At 42.8% G+C, this 22,123-nt stretch overlaps 1 protein-coding gene across 1 annotated transcript in view; it reads left to right on the top strand.

The window, feature by feature from the left end:
- ANK2 (ankyrin 2) overlaps positions 1–22,123 on the top strand; it is a 573,506-nt gene that overhangs the window by 133,119 nt on the left and 418,264 nt on the right. Inside the window, 2 exon segments of the mRNA XM_029608082.1 lie at positions 3,665–3,763; positions 6,936–7,034. Coding sequence (XP_029463942.1) covers positions 3,665–3,763; positions 6,936–7,034 — 198 coding nt within the window.

The raw sequence follows: 22,123 nt of genomic DNA on the forward strand, positions 1-22,123 counted from the left end.
GCAGCATGGTTTCACTAGAGGGTAGATTTTGTCAGAGAAATCTGATGAATTTCTTTGAGTGACCAGAGAGTTGAATCAAGGGAGAGTGCTAGATGTAGGCTTTTGACGTGGTTCCACATAGGAATACTGATATTGACATGGCGACTTACTTAAGTTTATCTGCAATTTCCTGTAATTTATATTGTATTTTTATTTCTTGTCATCTCTTGTTTTTGTTATTTAAATTTATTGTTATCTGTACACTTAAAGGACGTTTTATACCCTTTAATTATGCTTATTTCTCATTTGTAACCCTTTGATACCAGTTTAATTATCCCTTGTTCGATGTAATGCATTCGTTTAATGCTGTTTCCCGTTTCGCTGTAAACCGATCTGATATGTTCTTTTGCACATGAATGTCGGTATAAAAAAAGTTTAAAATAAATAAATAAATAAATAGGCAACATCAATAAATTGAGCTCCCTTTTTATGGGACCTAGTGACTGGGTTAGAAACCGGCTGAGTGGGAGGCGACAAAGGGTAATGGTAAATGGAGTTTATTCTAAGGAGGGGAGCTTTACTAGTGGTGTTCAGTGGGGATTGGCCCTTGGACTGATTCTTTTCAACATTTTTTTGAGTGACATAGCTTAAGGATTGACGGGAAAGGTTTGTCTTTTTGTGAGTGATACCTTGCAACAGGGTAGAAGGCATAGGAAACATGATGAGGAATCTAGCAAAGCTTGAGGATTGGTTTAGTGTCTGACAGCTAAGTTTTTTTAATGCTAAGAAATGCAGAGCAATGCATTTAGGATGCAAAAACCCAAGGGAGAGGTATAGTATTTGAGGTGAAAATCTTCTAAGCCTGAAAGAAGAGCAGCATGTAGGGGTAAATGTATCTGATGATCTTAAGATGACCAAATAGGTGGATTACATGACGGCAAAAGGCAGAAAGATGTGTGGCTGCATAGGGAGAGGAATGATCAGCAGAAACAGGGAGGTGATATTGCTCCTGTATAGGTCGCTGGTGAGACCTCACTTTGAATACTGTGTACAGTCCTGGAGACTGCATCTTCAAAAAGATAAAAACTGGTTAGAGTCAGTCCAGAGGGTGACTATTAAAATGATTTGTGGTCTTTGTTCCAAAGCATATGGTGATAGATTCAAAGATCTAAACATGTACACCCCAGAGGAAAGATAAAATAGGGGAGATATAATAGAGACATTTAAATATCTCAAAGGTTTCCATGCATAGGAGGTGAGCCTCTTTCAACAGAAAAGAGGCTCTAGAACGAGGGATCATGGGATAAGGGTGAAAGGGGGTAGAATCAGAAGTAATCTTAGGAAATATTTCTTTGCAGAGAAGTAGTGGATGCATGGAACAGCCTCCCAGTGGAGCTGATGAAGACAAAAACAGTATTTGAATTCAAGAGAGATCAAGATAAATACAGGGGATCTCTGAGAGAATGATGGGAATTGTAAAGCTAATGTAGTTGAGCAGATGGGTAAACTAGATAGGCCAGCAATTCTCAACCAGTGAGTCGGGACACATCAGTGTGTCGCAACTTCCTGGTGTCCCACTGCCCTGGTTGTGCTTTCCTTCCTCTCCTTCATCGCAACGAGATGGACATATTCTTCTACTAACACTGCTGCCATTCTGTCTGGGAAGGATCAGCAGCAGCGTTTATGGAAGCTGGCAACATCAGGGGCTTGGCCCTTTCTTCTTCCCGCCCCCACGGCCCGGAACAGGAAGTGATGTACAATGGAGCACATGGGAAAAAGAGAAGACCATGCTGCATAAAGTACCAGCAGCAGCGCAGACCCAGACCAAAATGAAGCACATCCAGCGATCAGTGATGGGAGAAAGAACAGAGTTAGCCCCCACAGCTGATGGGATTCTTCGTTCTCAGACTTCTGCAATTTTTGTGCTGCGATGTATCCCGGCCTTCCTGAGTTTCCTCCCAGTCCATTCCAATTAAGGAGTGGACAGGGAGGGAACTTACCTACCCCCCTACCTAACCTCCCTTTCCCTTCTCCTCACCCCCTAAATAAACCCTACCTTTTTTCTTTTTTTCTTCTTGTTTTGCAACTTACTTCAGCTCCCAAGCTGAAGTTGCACGTGCTGGCAGCTGTCTGGTGCATGAGGTTCTGGGACAGTGAACAATGGTGCTGTCCTGTACAGCTCCAACCCCGCCCCCAGGCCTGCCCCTTGCAGGAAGGCCGGCATTTTTGCATGTACCGGCCTTTACACGCGTGGCCGGGCCTTGTGGAAAATTGGGTTGTGCATTATTGCAGATCCTGGGACTATGTTAAGTGCTATATTTCTCTTTCCATTTCTCCACGATTGCACTGCATACAGAGTGGGTTTTTTTTATTTCCATTCCAGTTTGTCTCCATATTTATAATGTGTTGTCTTTCTGTATTTGGTGAAGGTCGGTTTTATGTGTGTGACTGAGGTGAGGTATTTTACTAGCATGCAGGCATTTGTATCAATCTTATTTGTGTTTTCCCAATAGGACATGCATTGGTGGTAAATTACTGTCTTTTCATAAGAAAGGCTATTGCGCCTGCCAGTAAAGGGAGTTTGTTTTGCTTTTACTAAGGTGTCACCAGAACCAGAATATCTTTTTTTGTATGGTGAGCTGTATGGATAATGCCCTAGTTCAGCTCTGCACTCATTGTTAGGGGTCGAGGGGGTTCCTGTGGATGCAGATTGTGTAGTTACATTTAGCCCTGTGACACTTTTGTGTTCAGTGTGTCACACATGTGAGAACCATCTGTTAGGTGTGTCCCGACCGAAAAAAGGTAGAGAACTATTGAGATAGGCGATACATTATTTTTTTTTTCTGTCATCATGTTTCTTTGTTTCTAAGTTATTTGGCTAATCAAAGCTAGATAACTTTAGATCTAACTAACAATATTAAAAAAATATCTAGTTATGTTTAAAGTTATCTGGCTAAAGTTAGCAGAATAATTATAATAGGGGATATTCAGTGGAATATCACAGAAACGTATCCTGCTAACTTTACCTGGAGAGGTAATCTATTTTCCTGGTTTTTTAATATTGGCTTCCCTGTATTTAAAAAATGTGCAATTTATCTCAGTAAATGGCTTTCAAAAATACCCTTCTTATTCTTGTGTCTTCAAAGAAAATAAACACTGTAGCTTTTCTGGAAGTGTTTTTTGTTTTGTTTTTTTAAATAAAACTGCATTGTTTTACAATTAAAATAATTAGGCATGTGCGGTGGTTTTACAACTTGACACGTCCTCTTCACCTGCCCTCTCAGTAGCTTTGCCTTTCCTCCTCCACCAGCGGTTTGGTGACACAGAGAGCATGCTCTCCCTGCCCCTAGCCCTGCGCCACCCCCTACACACTTCCTGTCCGGAGAGGGGGTGGAGCAGAGATACAAACTCATCGTGCCAGTGCACGTCTTTTGCTGCCATTTTTCTTCTTAGCGTGACTCCAGAGAGACAAAAGAATGAAACCAAGGCAAGGGAAATGGGGACAGGAGAAAAAGGAGCGAGTAAGGATCCTGGGGTGAGGAGGGGAATGAAAACAAGAATGGCAGCACTTACACCATCTAAAATTGGTAATATTATTGCTATGTTTCTAGTAGGTAAGGTGTAAATGCCCCTTGAGTCTCCAGAAATATGTTACTGGCTTTTAACGTGGCTCTTTTATTTACAGAATGGACTCAATGCTCTGCACCTGGCCGCCAAAGAGGGCCATGTGGACCTGGTTCATGAATTACTGGAAAGAGGCTCATCTGTGAACTCGGCTACTAAGGTAGTATAATGTCGTAGTTTGTTATCTCAGAAGTTAGTATACATTTTATTTTGCTGGCAGAAAGCTAAAAGAATGTTTGCCTAATTTGAATGCCCCCTAACATATAATAATGGAAAAAGAATATGGTGTAGAGGAACATAAATAAGATAATTCAGACATGCACTTTTGTTTTTAGCTATTTATAATGAAAATATTACTGGTACTGCACAGTGGGAAAGGAAAGCGCTGTTGATAGGGAAATAGAGTGCAGTGTTTGATAGGGAGTGCTTACTCACTGACAAAAGGTTTTGAAGTCTTTCCTCCCTATATCACCAAATTAATGGAAGTTGAGACGTATCAAAAAGTGATATTGAATAAGTCACAAAGCATATTTTCTAGCAAGGAAATCCAAGAAGACCTAGAACCCATGTTCCATCTATGTGCAACGCATCATTCCCAGATCTGGCTTTTCCTTCCACTTGCTGCTCTTAGATTGCCTTATCAGTTTCAATCTTCATGTGTTCCTCATACTCTTAATGTGCCAATAGTATAATGTTTGCAGTGTGTGGGGTTACCTTCCTCTGGGGAGAATATAACTAATGTACATTTACAGGTTCATGATGATAGTTAATCCAGTTGGACTCTGTGTGTACTGAGTGCTATTTCAAAAATACTAATAGCATGTATAAATATTCATTAACTGATTATCTAAAATTATATTAAACAATCTATTTTTGTTCCCCTACATTCCTCTGAACCACTGGGAATAGTCATGCTTGGAAAAATGTCTCAGATTACCACATGGCATGAAATCTAATTGGTTCATGCAGTGAAACATTGCATGACATCATAGTTGATAGTGATCAGGCAGATTATAGGGTAATTTGTGATTCTCTTGCTAACGTGGCTACTCCCAGAGGTTCAATGGAATTAGAAGGAAGCTGCTTAAAGAATTTCAAATGTAATGTCTTACAGTAACAATTATAATTAATATTCAGAATGAACATTACTATATTCGATGTGCATTTTTAAAGTAATATATACACTACATAGAAACTATAGTACAGCATTCTTGTAACCCATGGCATGCAGTGAGAAATACACGAGTAGCTAGTTCTTCATGCTAAATATATCAGGAAATAGCAATGATAATATTGAGGCCAATATACAGTAGGCTGTTTAGGGGACAAGTTATCCAATTAAGATTAGCTGGGTTACTTATCCTGGATATTCAGCGGGATAATCGTCCCACTTGATTTTATTAAGCTTACTCTTTTATACTGCTCTTATCTATTTTACTGATTTTTAGTTGCTTGTTTTTAAAAATTAGTTTTATTGTACTTCCATGCATATCCTGTAAGAATTTTACTCAAAGATGTATTTATTTTCTTAAAAATGTAAACCATTGTGAAAGGTTTTTTACTAAACATCGGTCTAGAAAACCTATTAAATAAATAAATAAACAAAATGTTCCCAATTAAAGTTATTCAACTAACAGTAGCTGGATAACTTTACACATAACTGACTATATTGAAAAGACTATAGCTGGTTATATAATGATCCAAAGTCAAAAAAAATAAAAAATCTTGGGCAGCTCACGCCTTAACTTTTCCCACTAGTTCCAAAGAATCTGCCCTGCTGGACCGAGCCTGCCAACCTCTCCTCAATTTGGCCACATGTTAGCTGAAAAGAAAAATCAGTTTGGGGTTAGTGTCTCATCCCTACTGCGATCCGGGCCCAGCACTTCTGCCTTTACATTGCTAGGCAGCTACGATGCACCACACAGCTGCCTCGCAACACGAAAGCAGAAAAACACTGTGCCCGCATCACGGTAGGATGCTGCTTCAATCCAGTTCCTCATCAAATCATCAATTTCAGGTGCAGGGGGATGGGAGGGATAGGGTTGGGGTGCGGGAGAGGGGAAGCCCTGGAAAGAATCTAGATTTAAAAAAAACCAAAACAAAAAACAGGAGCTGGGGGTGAGGCTGGAGGAAGAGATGAGGTAATGATGCCAGCCCGATTTTATGTTTTTTTTAAGTTAACATGGGATCAAATTAGTGGTGCTGAGCCTTCGGAACTAGTGGGGGAAGAGAGGGTCGGGTTAGCCTGCCCACAACTACCCCCACCCCGGATGCGTACTTATCCAGCTATAATTTAGTCCGATAGCAAATGTCGTGGGCCTCTCAGGTCCTCTTTTTTTTTCACTTTGCACTATTAAGTAACCAGCTATATTCTTTTGAATATAGCCGGTTATGTGTAAACTTATTCAGCTGTACAAGGCCAGATAACTTTAGACCTGCTGTAATCTGCTGTAATCTGCTTTAAGAAAAGGTGGAATATCAAATGTTTATGAATAAATACATTCAGAGACTATTGGGTCCCTTGTACAGGAGGAGTAAGGTGCTGAGAACACCAACAGTGCCTACGGGCAGCAAAATCCTAAATCTGTCACTGTGTGGTATTTCAAATTTATGCATGACAAGCAGTAATAATCACCCTTGAATTAGTGTAATCCCTGGGCTGAGGTCCTTAACAAGGAGCCCAAGGGCTAGGATGTGCATGTGTTTAAAACAAAATGGGAAATGTCAAATGACATTTTCTATTTCGTTTAATGTCATTTTCAAAACGAAATGAAAGAAATCTCCCCATTCCAGATTTTGTTGGTTTTACTTTCATTATCTTTTGAGAGAAAATAAAAAAGATGAAAATCCGATGTCTAGGTCAGCTGAGTTCCAGTGCCAAAGTTTAGGCAAAATACTGGGGCACAGGCTGAGCACCAGAGCCTGTCCTAAAGCCTAACCCCAGCATGAGGCCCAGTTCCCAGTGCCTAGGCCTAGGCCTATGCCAAATACTGGAGCCCACCCTGAGGCATTCTCCTGGCTCCTAGACCTAGATCAGGTCTCTGGCATCTTCTCCCTTCTTCTTTTCTTAAAAAAATGACATATCTGCTTTAAAGATGCACTGCAGAGACATTAAAGCAGTGCGTCCTTAAAGCGGACAAATCATTTTTTGAAAAAGAGAGACCTCAGAGGCTCAGTGTAGGGCCTAGGCCTCAGTGGCAGGACCAGGTCCCCTGCATATGAAGTCCTAGAGAATAACTTGCATATAAAACTCATGTTAGCAACTCTCCACTAGTTGCCTCTGAATTCTGAAGTTTTGATGTGTTTTTTTTCTTTTCTCCTTTATTTTACAGAAAGGGAACACAGCTCTGCACATTGCATCTTTGGCTGGGCAGGCTGAAGTCGTTAAAGTTCTTATTAAGGAAGGAGCCAGTATCAATGGACAGTCTCAGGTCTGGATATTGTTTCTTGTCTTTTTGTTGTGTTTGATGAAATAGGGCATAAATAAAAGATGAGCTGCTGCCTGTCATAGATACAGTGCTAAGGTCACTCTTTCAGCTCTCCCAATGCAGCTCAACTGGGACCTGTGGCATCCATTACTACTTCCATACTGGGGCTTTTCCAATCCCAGAGAGTGCTCACCAGGACAAATTGCAAGATGAAGCCATCAAACTTAGATCAGCTAGAACATAAGTCTTTGCCATACCAGTCTGAAAACTTCCCATTAGATTGACTCAGAAAAGGTCGGTGAAAGTCATAGCAGATATAGAATCTTGATATCCTTTACACCCGCTGAAAAGGATAGCTAATTAATATTACCCAGAGTCAAAAGTTTTTCCAAATTTTTAGAAGGCGTATATCGCATGCGGCTTAAGTTCAGCTAGGCCTCTGAGTTCATCCTCTGCATGCAGGCGGCATTTAATTCAAAGAGAAGGCATGCATTCCAGGACATTTGATACCGGAAGAATCACCCCATTCCTTGGCATGCAATCCAAATGTAAAACAGTGTGGCTAATTCCAGTGACACGGAGTCTTAAGGGGTCTAAATGTATCACAGAGCATACTGACGTCGTATGACAAAGAACCAGTAGGCAAATGTCTCCACACGCCTGTACGGCCCAGCCTAGCAACCTGTTAACACATTGGACGTGCGCTATCCTCGCAGAGCGCAGGAACAGATGGAAGCTGTTTTCGCGTCTGGTTAGCTTCCAGACTGGATTAATTCCCTACTTTTCCCTAAAAAGACACACACATTCTGTACCCTGCACAGCAGGAGTTGGGGACTGATGCATTCTGATGCATTGTAGTGAGATTCTTCAGAAACGGCTAGATCAGCCCTTCTGATTGCCCAAGTGACCATTTCTAATTATTACAGCTAAAACGTGTGGCTGCCAGTATTTTAACTGGCCCCTTAGTGCATTATTCAGGGTGACAGTGGTTTGAAGGGAAGAGTTCAGAGTGCGGTGGTAAATGGGCAAACCAAACTGATCCTGTTTTTCTCCTTTCTTCCCTGGTTTCCTGGATTTTTATTGTTTTGATACTGGAAGTTGATCGGGACCTGTATAAGTTCAGGAATCAGGGAATGTTCTTTTTAAATAGGGGAGCTTTTAATGCCATGTGGAAATTTTATAGAGAAGAAGAGCTTTGGCGAGAAAGGATTCCCAAGATGGGAACAGGTACAGGTACTTTGAAGAGGGCTGACAAATTTCAGGAATGAATGACGTCAATAAGGATATGTGTCTGAATAAGTGAGCAAGCGGTTTTAGGATATAGATGGCCTTGAAATTGAGAAGGAACTTTAAAACAAATTCTGTATTTTATAGGATGCCAATGTGGTGATCTTGATCCAATAAACCGTATCCAGAGGCAAATACTCAAACTAGAGATTGGGGGGGGGGGGGGGGTAGTTGTGACTACAGATCACAATGATTTGATCCTTCTCTAAAATTGAAGCCACCACAGCTTTATAACAAGTCCAAAGCAATGCCATGTCCTGCATTTTAATGTTATCCAGTGGGGAAAAGAGATTGGGTCAGTTCTTGGCAATGCAGTGGCTTTTAATGGTCCCAATAAAATGTAATGAGTGGTGCAGAGCAGGAGTATGGTGGAATCACAAGCTTTTACTGAACCCATGAAGGGAGAGCAAATACGTTCACATTTTGTTTCACTACTTTTTGGCCTGCTCCTGTTTGTGTTTCTTTCTTGAAGATACACGTGAAGCTTTTGTCTTTGGCTGTTATTTGCTTGGTCTGAGACGGTCCTCCCAATGAGCTCTTTTTCACCATATTGTCCATGCTGCCAGCGATAGGCGAGTTTTGTGATCTGATATTTACCATGGAGCTGATACTTAGCACTGTGTTTAGCCAGATAAACAGGGACTTTTCCTGCTAAATGGCAGCTGCTGAATATCCAGCCATGTTCAGCAGCCACCACTTAGCCAGCTAAGTAGATAGCCGAATATCTTGGGGGGCGGGAAATGGGCGGATCAAGGAGGGGGTTATCTTAACTGGATATCTTTGAATACTGGGCCCATGTTGTTTGGGGGGGGGCTGTCAGATCATGATCAAATAAATACATAAATATTGATTTTATGTTGTGGGTTCTGTCTTTGTGTGTCTGTTTCCCCCATCTTATAACTTCTGAATAGCTGCACCTAGCTCAACCAAACTTGATGTGGGGATATTTGACAGTTTTTTATTCTTCAGATGTGGGGAGTGCTTTGGATGGGTGTGGGGGGGAGGAAATACTGCACATTGAGATTCGAACCAAGGCTAGATAGAATGTCGCTTCTTGTTTTTTCACAGGATGTATGTGAGTGAGCACTGTGCAGACAAACACTAGCAGAATTTGTATCTTATGAAAAGTGCTGATGAACAGGCATCTGATACTTTTTAAAAATCGTTGTCTCAGCAATTTTCTCTTGCTTCTGTCAGCTCCGAACTCAGCCGGACCCAGCCCCTATTGGGGCTGTGGTACCATGCACCTTTATTTGCACATTTTTAACCCTCTTCTTCACCCCTACCATACAGCTTAACCTTCACAGCAATAATCCTTGGGCAGGAATCACAAACCACAGTATCCTTTCCCATTGTCGTAGCACCCCTCACGCATGCATCCTGTGTCTGGCCAGTAGATGTCACTGTTGTGCAATGGCATCCCCAGCCATGGCCAGCCCAAACAGATAGAATGTTGCTTCTTGTTTCTTCACAGACTCAGGAAACAAGACTCAGGAAACAAGTGAGACACTTAAATCACCAATGTCATGTTCTGGTTTAAAATCTAACAAAAATCAAAACAAAAACACCTCTGCATAAGAGCAAAGCATTCAAGTGGTAATTTCATATGGAACATCTTCATTCTTCCTGGTAATCTCAGCCTTCAAGGCAGTGTGCCAAGATAATTGTTGTGAAAAAAAAAAAATCTCATTTAAATGAATTTTGAAAAACACTATAATTTTGATATATTTGTGGGATTCTAGCAAATATTTATTTCTGTCTTTCTTAGATGATTGCTGTACCCATTCTTATTTGACATTTTATCATTTATAGTTTGCCCACTAACTTTGACAGAAACAACTTCCAGGAAAAGCATTCATTTCAATATTGATTCTATAAATAAGAGAATATAAAGTACAGGATTTTGTAGGAAGAGGCAAAATTCTGTTCAAAGAAGCAGGAACAAGAAGCCAATATAGGGCCGGATTTTAAAAGCCCTGCGCGCGTAAATAATGCCGGATTTACGTGCGCAGGGCACTTGCACGCCGGCGCGCCTATTTTGCATAGGCCGCTGGCGCACGCAAGTCCCGGGGCTTCGTAAAAGGGGCGGGGAGGGGGCGGTTCGGGGCGGGTCCAGGGGCATGGCCAAGGCCTCCGGACCAGCCCCCGGGTTGGGTAATGGCGCGCCAGCAGCCCGCTGGCGCGTGTAGATTTACACCTGCTTCCAGCAGGCGTAAATCTGACAACAAAGGTAGGGGGGTTAGATAGGGCTGGGGGGGTGGGTTAGGTAGGGGAAGGGAGGGGAAGGTGAGGGGAGGTGGAAGGAAAGTTCCCTCCGAGGCCGCTCCGATTTCGGAGCGGCCTCGGAGGCAACAGGCAGCGCGCGCCAGGCTCGGCGCGCACAGGTTGCACAAATGTGCACCCCCTTGCGTGCACCGACCCCGGATTTTATAAGATACGCATGGCTAAGTGCGTATCTTATAAAATCCAGCGTACTCCCTAGAATGTGCTTTTTTTTTTCTCTAAAAATATTTCTGACCATATAACCTGGATCCATAAAATAATTTTAAATTTGTGGAATGTTAAGAAAATTCTGTAGACTCTGAAAAAGAACATAATGTCACAAAGTTTTTAACTTGTACTTCTATGGTAAAATTTCTTTTACCTGCCTATCTTCCTTCCAGCTTGTTGCAAGCTTCCAAGTTCTCTCCCCTTGTTGATTGTAATTTTTGACTTATTCCTACTTATTGTTATCTTTCGTTTACGTGGATTTGTTACTCTTGTTGTTTTTCCCTTTTGTTAATCTGTAAACCGATCCGATATGGTAATTTACTATGAAGGTCGGTATAAAAAACTGTTAAATAAATAAATAAATAAATGTGAATCACCTCTTTGCTGGAATATATGTAGGGACCTTCGTTTTCAGTTTTTATTTTATTTTTCCTGGAGATTTCAATGGGATAAAAAAAAAAAAAAACATCCATGGAAAAGTTACTTTTCCACTGATTTTTTTTCTTCCTGTGTGTTATAACAAAATTATTTTTCCACTGATTTTTTTTTATCACATTTAAATTCCCAGGCAAAATAAAAAACTGAAAATAAAGTCCCCTAAATATATGGAAACTATGGCAGAGAAATAAAGCACTATGTCATCGGTGCAGCAGATATGACGTGTCACCTCTGACGTATGTTTCTGAATTTTGCCCCCACCTGCATCCCTTGTCTCCAAAATGTACTGAAAAAAGGCCTCAGACGTGTGTAAAGCAACTGGCATATTGCCCTTCATTCCTCTGGGGGTTTTGTTTATAGTCTCTTGCCTGAAGAATAACTCCTGGGCTAGATCTGGGCACTTGCATCATTATGGGACACTTTTCTGTAGGTCTCTGCTGCAGAGATCCCTCCTCCTCTTCCATACCTCCAGCTACTCTTCCCCTGTGCACAGCTTTTGGATCGGGCCTATCAATTGATTCTAATAATGCAGAGATAACTTAAATTAACCCTGATATTTATAACTGCTGTCCTTTAGCACTGTGACCACTAGTCTGACACTTTTGGCCGTGTGCAACACATCTCTGCCAGACAGAACTGGATATCCCCTGAACCATCCCTAATATCCGTTTTGCATCATGAGCACAAATGCCTCAGGCTAACTATCTCCGGAGAGTCTGTTGTTCACACAGCTCAAGAATATTGCATAATATAGTCCCGTGCAACCTGCAGTCTGGCTCTTTCAGAACAAAATGCAGGGCTACAAATTCCAGATTGCTTGGAGTTGAGAAGTAAGTCAAGACATTTGTACTAGATTTCAGTTAAATACTTTGTTTTTGGGCCAATAGTTCCTCCTTTCTCTTTATTCTTCCATTCGGAAAGCGTGCTGGAATTCTGTGGCCGTGAGCCTTCATTCACAGCTACCCATGGATTTTTCCCCTATGCTAATACTCTCCCACTAGGCCCTGGATTTGTTAATAGGTGCATTAGGCCTAGGGCAGCAGAAATGGGGGGGCGGGGGGGGGGGGAGCAGCTGGCTGTTGAGTGATTTACTGCCTTCTCACTTTTCCACCCTCTTCCTGCTCCTTCTCCCTTCATCTCCCCATTCCTGAAATCTCCTCCTTTTACTGATACTTGAGATTCCTCTTCCTCATCCAAAAAAAAAGAAAACACATTTCACAGACACGTACAATATAATATGCATATATATATATATATATATGAAAGATGTCAATGCACTTCAGTATTTTCAAATTTTTGTTACAGAATCTACCCCCCTCCCCGAGTAGAAAATTGTAGGGCTGTGCCTTAGACCCTACTCCAACCTTACTGTCGGTGCCTAGGGGCAACAAAATCCTAAATCTGTCACTTCCTCCCACTCTTCCTAGTCTGCAGCAATGGTCTTGAAGTCAGAAGCCATGCAGCAGGGGCTTTTTCTGGAGCTTTATCATGGGCTCTAAATCTGGCCACCAGACGTCACCCTTGCTGATGACTATGATTCCTTCCCCATGCCAGGGACCGTGGACATTGCTTCCACAGAATCTTCAGCACCAGAAAGCAGGATCTGGGAATCAAACTGGTGACTCTCTGCATCACAGCGCTGCCACTGGGCTGACCCAGATTGGAGTTAATCGAGAGGCGTGCTTGCTGTGCTTTCAACATGTTTCAGTCCAATTTTTGCATTGTTCTCATCCTACAAAACTTTTTTTCATAATTTCAGTGTTTTATAGTCTGACCATTGACAGCAGTCAAACATTATTTTTGTGCACCTCATCCTGCTCAGATGGCTTCAGTATCATCCCTGCTGTTTGTGAATGTCAAGTACAGAAGAAGAGATTCCCAATTTTAAAAAGATTAGAAAGTAAAAATGCCCCTTAAGGCTGGACAGATACATTACCAGGGGCGTATTTTGTAGTACCATGAGAATTAATGACATATATCGTGCTAGGTTATATAATAATAGTATATCAACAAACATAGTAAATTATTGTTTGTGAATATCAGCGCTCTCACTGTCTCCTCCACCAATAGCCAACCATGATTAGCTAAGTCTTCTTTCTCCTTCAGAAGACAGAGTGCTTCACAGTGTAAGGGCTTGTGACCATTACCGGCCTCCCACTGTTGATATGCACTCAGATACACGCCAGCTGTCCTTCTTCATAAGTGTCAATACTGGCCATGGTCCAGTAGCTTCATGTGAGATTGTGTTAATGGTGCAGACATACTCAGCTGCCATCCTTCCAACGTTTTTCCCAAGATGATGCAATACTAAGGCATGAATGATTCTCATTTTAGACACACAACAACATTCTACATGTTGGCAGATAAGACGTTTGGCCACCCAGTCTGTCCAGTTGTTCCTGCTTAGACTACTTGATATCCAGTCATCCTCCTCCCTTGCCCTTACTATCTCTCTCTGTATTTGTCCCGTGCATGCTTGAATTCTTTCAGTCTATCAGTCTTCTCAGAGACTGTTACAGGTATATTTCCTCTCATCTTCTCTTTAACTTCCCCCTTCATATCATGACCCCCTTGAAGTTGAATTTCTTTTTTGTATGGAAAATGTCTATTTTTTGGTTCTGAAATCCCTATCATGTCTTCCTTATCCACATAAATATAAGCACTTACTCACGCCCTTGTTTGAGATATGTGCTGAAACTCCCATGTGATAGCAGAGAACTCTTACACATGCTTCTTCATATTCCTCAGAGGGGCTTGTTAGATAGACCCTGTTAGCGTTTACTTAAGTAAAACTGGGTTTTATTTGAGCAAATGCACTTTACTTGAGTAAGTGGGCTTTTGAAAATTGCTACGATAGTATGTTACATTTACATGCATAACTCTTTGAAAATTAACCCCTGAAGGAGCTACCTACATAAACTGGCAGCTCCCATAATGCTATCAGGCACAGGCTAAGGAGTTGTTATTGTTCTGTCATAATTCACACTCTCATGTATGCTATGGATAGGTGCCAACCCATCCCCAAATAGGGGTGGGGAGGCCACAACTGAGACAGTTCTCTGCCTCCAAATCCCAGGGGTGTGGCCTGGGAGAAAGGGGTGGCTGGAGGGTGGGCCACAAGCCATGGATATGTGGGCTGCGCCTCCTATCAGTCTCTTCTTTTGGTGGTTTTCCTGTCTGTCTCACCCATCCATGTACAGCTTGCAGGCGGTTCAGATGTGGGGCATAGTGAAGCAGGGCTGGACATGTCCAGAGGCACACAGCAAGGAATGCGTTAAAGCACGTTCGGGAGGGAATACTAAGTAACTGGTCTTTTTGCCCCGTGTTGCTTGAGTAGTTAATTGCTGAGATGAGTGCCTCTCAAGTCTTTGACTTTTATGGCCAAGACTGGCCTGCTCACCATAAAACTGGTTCCAGAGAAGAGACTGGAAACTAGGGGCAGGTTAGCCTCATGTCGGCCTTGGAAAAATAAATGGAGAAGCTGCTGAAGGAAAGGATAGTGAACTATCTACAATCTGGTGGATTGCTGTACCCGAGGCAGCATGGATTCACCAGGGGAAGTCCTGTCAGACAAATCTGATTTTTTTTGATTGGGTGACTAAAGAATTGGATCAAGGAAGAGCGCTTGATGTGAACTAGTTGGATTTCAGCAAAACGTTTGATATGATCCCGCATAGGAGGCTTGTGAATAAAATGAGAAGCTTGGGTGTGAATGCCAAGATGGTGGTGTGGATTATAAACTGGTTGACTGATAGGAGACAGCGTGTAATGGTAAAGGAACCTACTGTGAAGAAAGAACAGTTTTAAGCGGAGTTCCACAGGGATCGGTGTTGGGACCAGTTCTGTTCAATATCTTTGTGAGTGACATTGCAGAAGGGATAGAAGGTAAAGTTTGTCTGAAGATGATATTAAGATCTGCAACAGAATGGACATGCCTGAAGGAGTAGAAAGAATGAAAAGTGATTTAAGAAAGCTTGAAGAGAGGTCAAAGATTTGGCAGCTGGAATTCAATGCCAAGAAGTGGAGAGTCGTGCATCTGGGATGCAGTAATCCAAAAGATATGTGATGAGGAGTGAAAGACTGATGTGCACGGACCAAGAGCGGAATCTTGGGGTGATAGTGTTTGGTGATCTGAAGATGGCGAAGCAATGTGACAAGGCAATAGCTAAAACCAGAAGAATTATGGGCTGCATAAAGAGAGTGGAATAACCAGTAAATCGACAGCAGGGGGAAAAGGGGAATTGAATTCAGACAACAACCAAGAGGGCCCTGATTTCTATGGTCTGGGATTCTGATACACAGATATAAGGGAAAAAGCACAGGATTGCTTCTATGGCCAAGTCCATAAGCCAAGCACATCAAGCAGCACTGTCTGAATTTCCTAGAAAGCTCATCACCCAGTAAAAAATGTTGCTAGCTGCAGTTTTTATGAGTTATCCCAAGGCTATTTTATTTATTTATTTATTTATTTAACAGCTTTTAATATACCGGTGTTCGTGCGGGCACATCACGCCGGTTTACAGTAAAACTTGCGAAAGGAGGAAAGTTACAAAAAACAGGGTGCGGGTGTGGGAGCAGGCTAGAAAAAAGGGGGCGGGGGTGGAGGGGTGAAGAAAGAGGAGGAAAGGATAGCAGCTGGGAATGTAGAGGAACGTAGCCATCGAAATGGTGGAGGTATTTACAGGAGGATGTATTTACAGCAGAAGGGCTGCAGAGGTGTGGTGACTTAGATAGGGTTATACATTATAGCTTATTTACATTATACACTCTATACATAGTAACTTATTTACAGCAGTGTGCGAATACAATTAACTTACGTCAGAACAATTTCAGGCGGCATGATAAAGATAAATCCAAGGGGGCATGCAGGGATTGCGGTGGGAGGGGGGAGTTGGCTTCAGGGGGAAATGTCTACGGGGGGAGTTGGTTTCAGGGTAGGCCTGTCTGAAAAGCCAGGTCTTGATGCCTTTTTTGACGTTGGACAGGGAAGGGAGTTCCAGAGGGCAGGGCCTGCGATGGTGAAGGCTCTTTCCCTGGTGGTGGAGAGATGTGCTGTCTTTAGGGGGGGGGGGGGGGGGGGGGTGTAGGGTGCCTGTATGGGAGGATCTTGTGGGGCGACGGGAACTGTGAAAGTGGGGCATTTTCTTGAGCCAGGCGGAGTTGCTTTTGTAGAGAGTGTTGTGAAGTATGGTTAGGGTTTTATATTGAGAGCGGAATTGCAGCAGAAAGATGTAAACTAGGAAATAACTGCTATCTTTTCTATGTTTCTGTGCTGCATCTATATATATATCCAATAAAGATCTTCTTTCTCGTTTTTTGTTTCAATCTCCTGTTTCCACATCTGTGGTGCAGTAGCAGCTGTATGCAAACTGAAGATATGATTGGCCTTCCCACTTCCTATTGAGCTGTATCTGAGTCATTGTAACTTCAGTTTACATCTTTCTGCTGCGACCATGCTTTTAAGCAAATGTCACTGATTTCTGCGTGCTGTGGCTGATCTGCAGAATATCTCTGGCTAAAATTCCATGCCCATGCTGACCTCATACATTTTAAATTCATAGGAGTAGATTTTATAAAAGTACGCTGGATTTTAATAGATACGCGCGTGGCCACACGATTCCTTTAAAATCCGGGGTCGGCGCGCGCAAGGCTGCCCAAAATCGGCAGCCTGCCTCCGTTCCCTCCAAGGCCGCTCCGAAATCGGAGCGGCCTCAGAGGGAACTTTCCTTACACCCCCCCACACCATCCCTTCCCTTCCCCTGCCTAACCCACCCTCCAGCCCTATCTAAACCCCCCTATTCTTGCTAGACAGCCTGGTTTTTGTCCTCTGCATCCCAATGAGCTGTCTAAAGACCTTTACTTGATCCTTATCCTCCTTGACCTATCCGCTGCTTTTGGCACTATTGATCACTACCTACTCCTTAGTACTCTGTCCTCTTTTGGATTTCAGGACTCCTTCCTGTCCTGGTTCTCGTTGTAGCTCTGCCATCACACCTTTAGTGTGTCTTTTGGCGGATCTTCATATCAGCTGGATTGCTTTAGGGCTCATTCCTGGGCCCTTTTCCCCTACTTCCCTATTCTAATTCTCTCTGTACTCTGATCTCCTCGCATGGCTTTCAATGCCATCTCTGCTGATGATTCCCAGATCTACCTTTCTACACCAGCACTTTCATCAGGAATCCAGTCCCAGATCTGTCTGCTTGTCTGACATTACTGCCTTGATGTCCCACTGCCACTTTAAACTGAACACATCCAATACATAACTCCTTATCTTTATTTTATTTATTTATTGTTTTTGTTATACCGAGTTTCATGATAGGCATCACATCAACCCGGTTTACAAATAACAAGGAGTGTAAAGCATAACGTAACATAAAAAACAATATTTTCAATAAGAACCTTGAACTTTAAATACAGTGAATCAGAAAAAGGGAGAGGGAAAGTTACAAAAAACAAGGAAAATAAACTTGGGATGGAAGGGGAGAAATTGAACAGCACAATATTTACATTTCAGCCTATTGATACATTAGAATAGCAAGTGAAAAAATAAGACTATAAAACGGTACATAGGTAATCAAATGAATAAATATGACACAGTTGTGAATGGTAATAGTATGATAAATTTTCAGCAGGAATTAGTGAGAGAGGGTTTGAGGTTGGTTGATTCGTGTTTACATTCCATTATTGCATACGAGTTAGTGCTAGTGAGAGGAGGTTTTATTCAAGGCTTGGAAATGCTTTTTTGAAAAGCCAAGTTTTTAGTCTTTTCCTAAATTTTAAAGAGCATGGCTCTTGTCTCAAATCAGGTGGGATCGAGTTCCAGAGAGCTGGACCTGCTGATGAGAAGGCTCTGAGACTCAAGGATTTATGTTGGTAGGTTTTGGCCTTTGGAATTTGGAGTGACTCTTTGTAGTTGTTCCCTGATAGGCCTGGCGGAGGTGAATTTTTTAAGTGGTATTTGTAGGTCGAGTTGCGTGTGTTGGTTGATAGTTTTGTAAATGATGTTAATGGTTTTGTACATGATTCTATAGTGGATCGGAAGCCAATGAAGGTTTTTGAGAATAGGTGAAATGTGGTCAATTTTCCTGGAATTTGTAAGGACTCTGGCTGCAGAGTTCTGAACCATTTGTAAAGGTTTGGTGTAAGAAGCTGGGAGGCCTAATAGTAATGAGTTGCAATAATCTAGTTTGGAAAAGATTATTGCTTGCAAGATTGTTCTGAAGTCCTGAGTGTGAAACAGCGGTTTTATTCTTTTCAGGATATGTAATTTGTAGAAGCAATCTTTGGTGGTTTGGTTAATGAATGTTTTGAGGTTGAGACGATTGTCTAGGATGGCTCCTAAGTCTCTTACGTGGGTTGTTTGAAGGAGTGTGGGTGGTTTAGGAAGTGTGTTATTGTTTTCCGGTGATATGAGCAGGAATTCTGTTTTCGAAGCATTGAGTACAAGGTTTAGACTGTTGAGGAGAAGTTTAATTTCTAATAGGCAACTGTCCCAGTATTCCATTGTTTTTGAGATTGATTCTTTTATAGGGATTACGATCTGTACGTCATCTGCAAAAAGGAAATGTTTCAGGCTTAATTTTGTAAGTAGTTGGCAGAGTGGTAGCAGGTAGACATTGAAAAGGGTGGGTGAAAGTGATGATCCTTGCAGCACTCCTCTATTAGAAGGGTGGTATTGGGATTCTTTATTATGAATTTTGACTCTGTATCCTCTGTTTTCTAGAAATGTTTTGAACCAGTTTAGTGTGGCACCTGTTAAACCAATGTTTGCCAGCTGTTTTAGAAGAAGGGCGTGGTTGACGGTGTCAAAGGCCGCCGAGAAGTCAAGGAGGATTAGTAAATATGCTTGGCCTTTATTAATACCAGAGAGTAGGTAGTCCATGAGTGAAATTAGTAGCGTTTCGGTGCTTGCGGCTTTGCGAAAACCATATTGGTTTGGGGACAGAATACTGTGGTCCTCTAGGTAGTTGGATAGTTGGGTGTTTACCAGTTTTTCCATGATTTTAGCTATAAATGGTAGGTTGGAAATAGGGCGGAAGTTGTTGGGATCACATGCATTTAGATTTGGGTTTTTTTTTTTGGTTTTTTTTAGCAGTGGCTTGATTGAGGCAGTTTTTAGGTCATCTGGGTAGATGCCATGTGATAAGGAGCAGTTTATAATATCTGCTAGGGTTTTTGCTATTGTGTCCGGGATAAGAAGAAGCATTTTGGTAGGGATTTGATCAAATGGGTGTGATGACGGTTTCATTCTTTTTAATACATTTTGTATCTCTGTGATTGTGATGGATCTTCTTCCCCTCTTGCCCCTTTCTCTATTTCAGTGGATAACAATGTCATCCTCCCAGTCCCCTCAGCCCATAACTTTGGTGTCATCTTTGACTCCTCTTTCTCCTCCTCTTCACATATCCAAAACATTGCTAAAATGTTTCATTTCTTCCTGTATAACATCACCAAAATCTGTCCCTTCATTTCTGAACACACTACCAGAACCCTTATCCCCTCTTTCATCACCTCCCACTTAGACTATTGCTGGAGCAACACAGTGTAACAATTTACCAATGCAGCATAGACAGGGGAGAAAATTGGGGAAGTTCCATAAGAAGATAAAACCAGCTATTCAGGGAAGCTTTCCAGGAGGCAGACGGCTAAGTTAGGCCATGGCAATGGAGAAGATAAAGGTGACAAAGTGTTACTGGGGTAGGTTTTGTAAGTCTGTGTCTTTTTAATGTGAATGGATGTTTTATGTTACAGTTGTAATCTGCTGTTGAGAAAGGAGGAATATAAATAAACCTGCTCTTCGCATGTCTCTCAGTGAACCATTTCTCTCCACTATACTTTGTCCAAATTCCAGGTACTTGATTTATCTTTCACCAAAGTCACTGCACCATATAATTCCTCTTCTCAAGTCACTGCATTGGCTCTCTCTCCATTTCCGCATACAGTTCAAGCTCTTCTTACTCACCTACAAGAGCACTCTGCAGCTCCTCTCCTGTTATCGCTCTCTCATCCCTCCTTGTGCACGTCACTCATCAGGCAAGTCACTCCTGCCTATTCCCTCCTCCTGTACTGCCAACTCTGTGTTTTTCACCTGGCTGCACCATTTGCTTGGAATGGTCTTCCTGAGTTGGTTGGTGTGTCTTGCTCCCTCTTCCTGATTTAAATCATATCTAAAAACCCACTTTATGAGGGTGCTTTTAAATATTAACCCCTGACTATCCCACTCCCAGCCTTTTCGACTTTAACTATTTTCTTAATGTATGAAAGTCCCCATTTTGCCTTGTATGTTTTTGATTAGTCTGTAAACTCTACTGAGAAGGGAAATCTCTTCACGTGTTTTTGTACAGCGCCGCATACATTGATTCGCACTACTCTACCAGTTCTGACTGTGCCTCTTTAAATGCTCTGCTGAAACGCTACTTATTTGTCCCGAGTACAGACATGTCATACTTAGACTGAGGCCAGTTGTACCTAACATTCACATTCATGGATATCCCTTCTAGTAGTGGCATGACTAATGTGCTTCCAGCAGCAGTAATGAATGAAACTCATTGAGCTATATATAGGTAAAGGCAGTTTACTCTGTTTACTAGTAGCTAGAAATAGTATGCAGTGAAGTTATGCTCTAGTACTGGCTGTTTTTCTCCTTGCTTACAGTAACTAAAACTAAAGGCATTAGGGGAATACATAACCAGGCTTGCAAATTCCAAAGTGCTTTTGTCATGTGTGCATCTGCCCATTCCAATTTCTGGCATTCCTAGGGCATCTTGTCCAGAAATTAGCAGCAACTGATGTCAGTGCAACATCTGGCTACCAAATGCAGTACTGTAACACAGGCAGCAGAGCTGGAGAGGAAGAGTACTTCAGAACAACAGGGTTGCACTACTGTGCTATCATTATGTGCATGAAATGGAAGCAGAAATATTGAGGAACAGATATTTTTATATATTTATTATTCTAACCTTCAATCTGAGATATCACACTGGTTTACATTCAGGTACTGTAGGTATTTCCTTATCCCCAGAGGGCTTACAATCTAAGGGGCGGATTTTAAGAGCCCTTCTCGCCTAAATCCGCCCAAAACCGGGCGGATTTAGGCGAGCAGGGCCCTGCGCGCCGGTGAGCCTATTTTACATAGGCCTACCGGCGCGCGCAGAGCCCGGGACTCGCGTAAGTCCCAGGGTTTTCGGAGGGGGGCGTGTCGGGGGCGGGCCCACACCGTGCGGTGTTTTCAGGGCGTGTCGGGAGCGTTCCGGGGGCGGGCCTGGGGGCGTGGCTACGGCCTGGGGCGGTCCAGGGGCGTGGCCGCGCCCTCCGGACCCGCCCCCAGGTCGCGTCCCGGCGCGCTAGTGGCCCGCTGGCGCTCGGGGATTTACGCCTCCCGGAGGGAGGCGTAAATCCCCCGACAAAGGTAACGGGGGGGCTTAGACAGGGCCGGGTGGGTGGGTTAGGTAGGGGAAGGGAGGGGAAGGTGAGGGGAGGGCAAAAGGAAGTTCCCTCCGAGGCCGCTCCGATTTCGAAGTGGCCTCGGAGGGAACGGGGGTAGGCTGTGCGGCTCGGCGCGCGCCGGCTATACAGAATTCATAGCCTTGCGCGCGCCGATCCAGGATTTTAGTGGATACGCGCGGCTCCGCGCGTATCTACTAAAATCCAGTGTACTTTTGCTGGCGCCTGATGCGCCAGCAAAAGTACGCCTATTCGCGTTTTTTGAAAATCTACCCCTAAGTTTTGTACCTGAGGCAATGGAGGGTAAAGTGACTTGCCCAAGGTCATAAGGAGTGACAGTGTGACTTGAACCCTGGTCTGCTGGTTCACAGCCCACTGCTCTAACCACTAGGCTATTCCTCCTCCCTGTAACCAGACGTGAAGTCCATATTTGA

Source organism: Rhinatrema bivittatum, chromosome 1 (genome assembly GCF_901001135.1).
Source record: "Rhinatrema bivittatum chromosome 1, aRhiBiv1.1, whole genome shotgun sequence".
In the NCBI taxonomy this organism is placed as follows: domain Eukaryota; kingdom Metazoa; phylum Chordata; class Amphibia; order Gymnophiona; family Rhinatrematidae; genus Rhinatrema; species Rhinatrema bivittatum.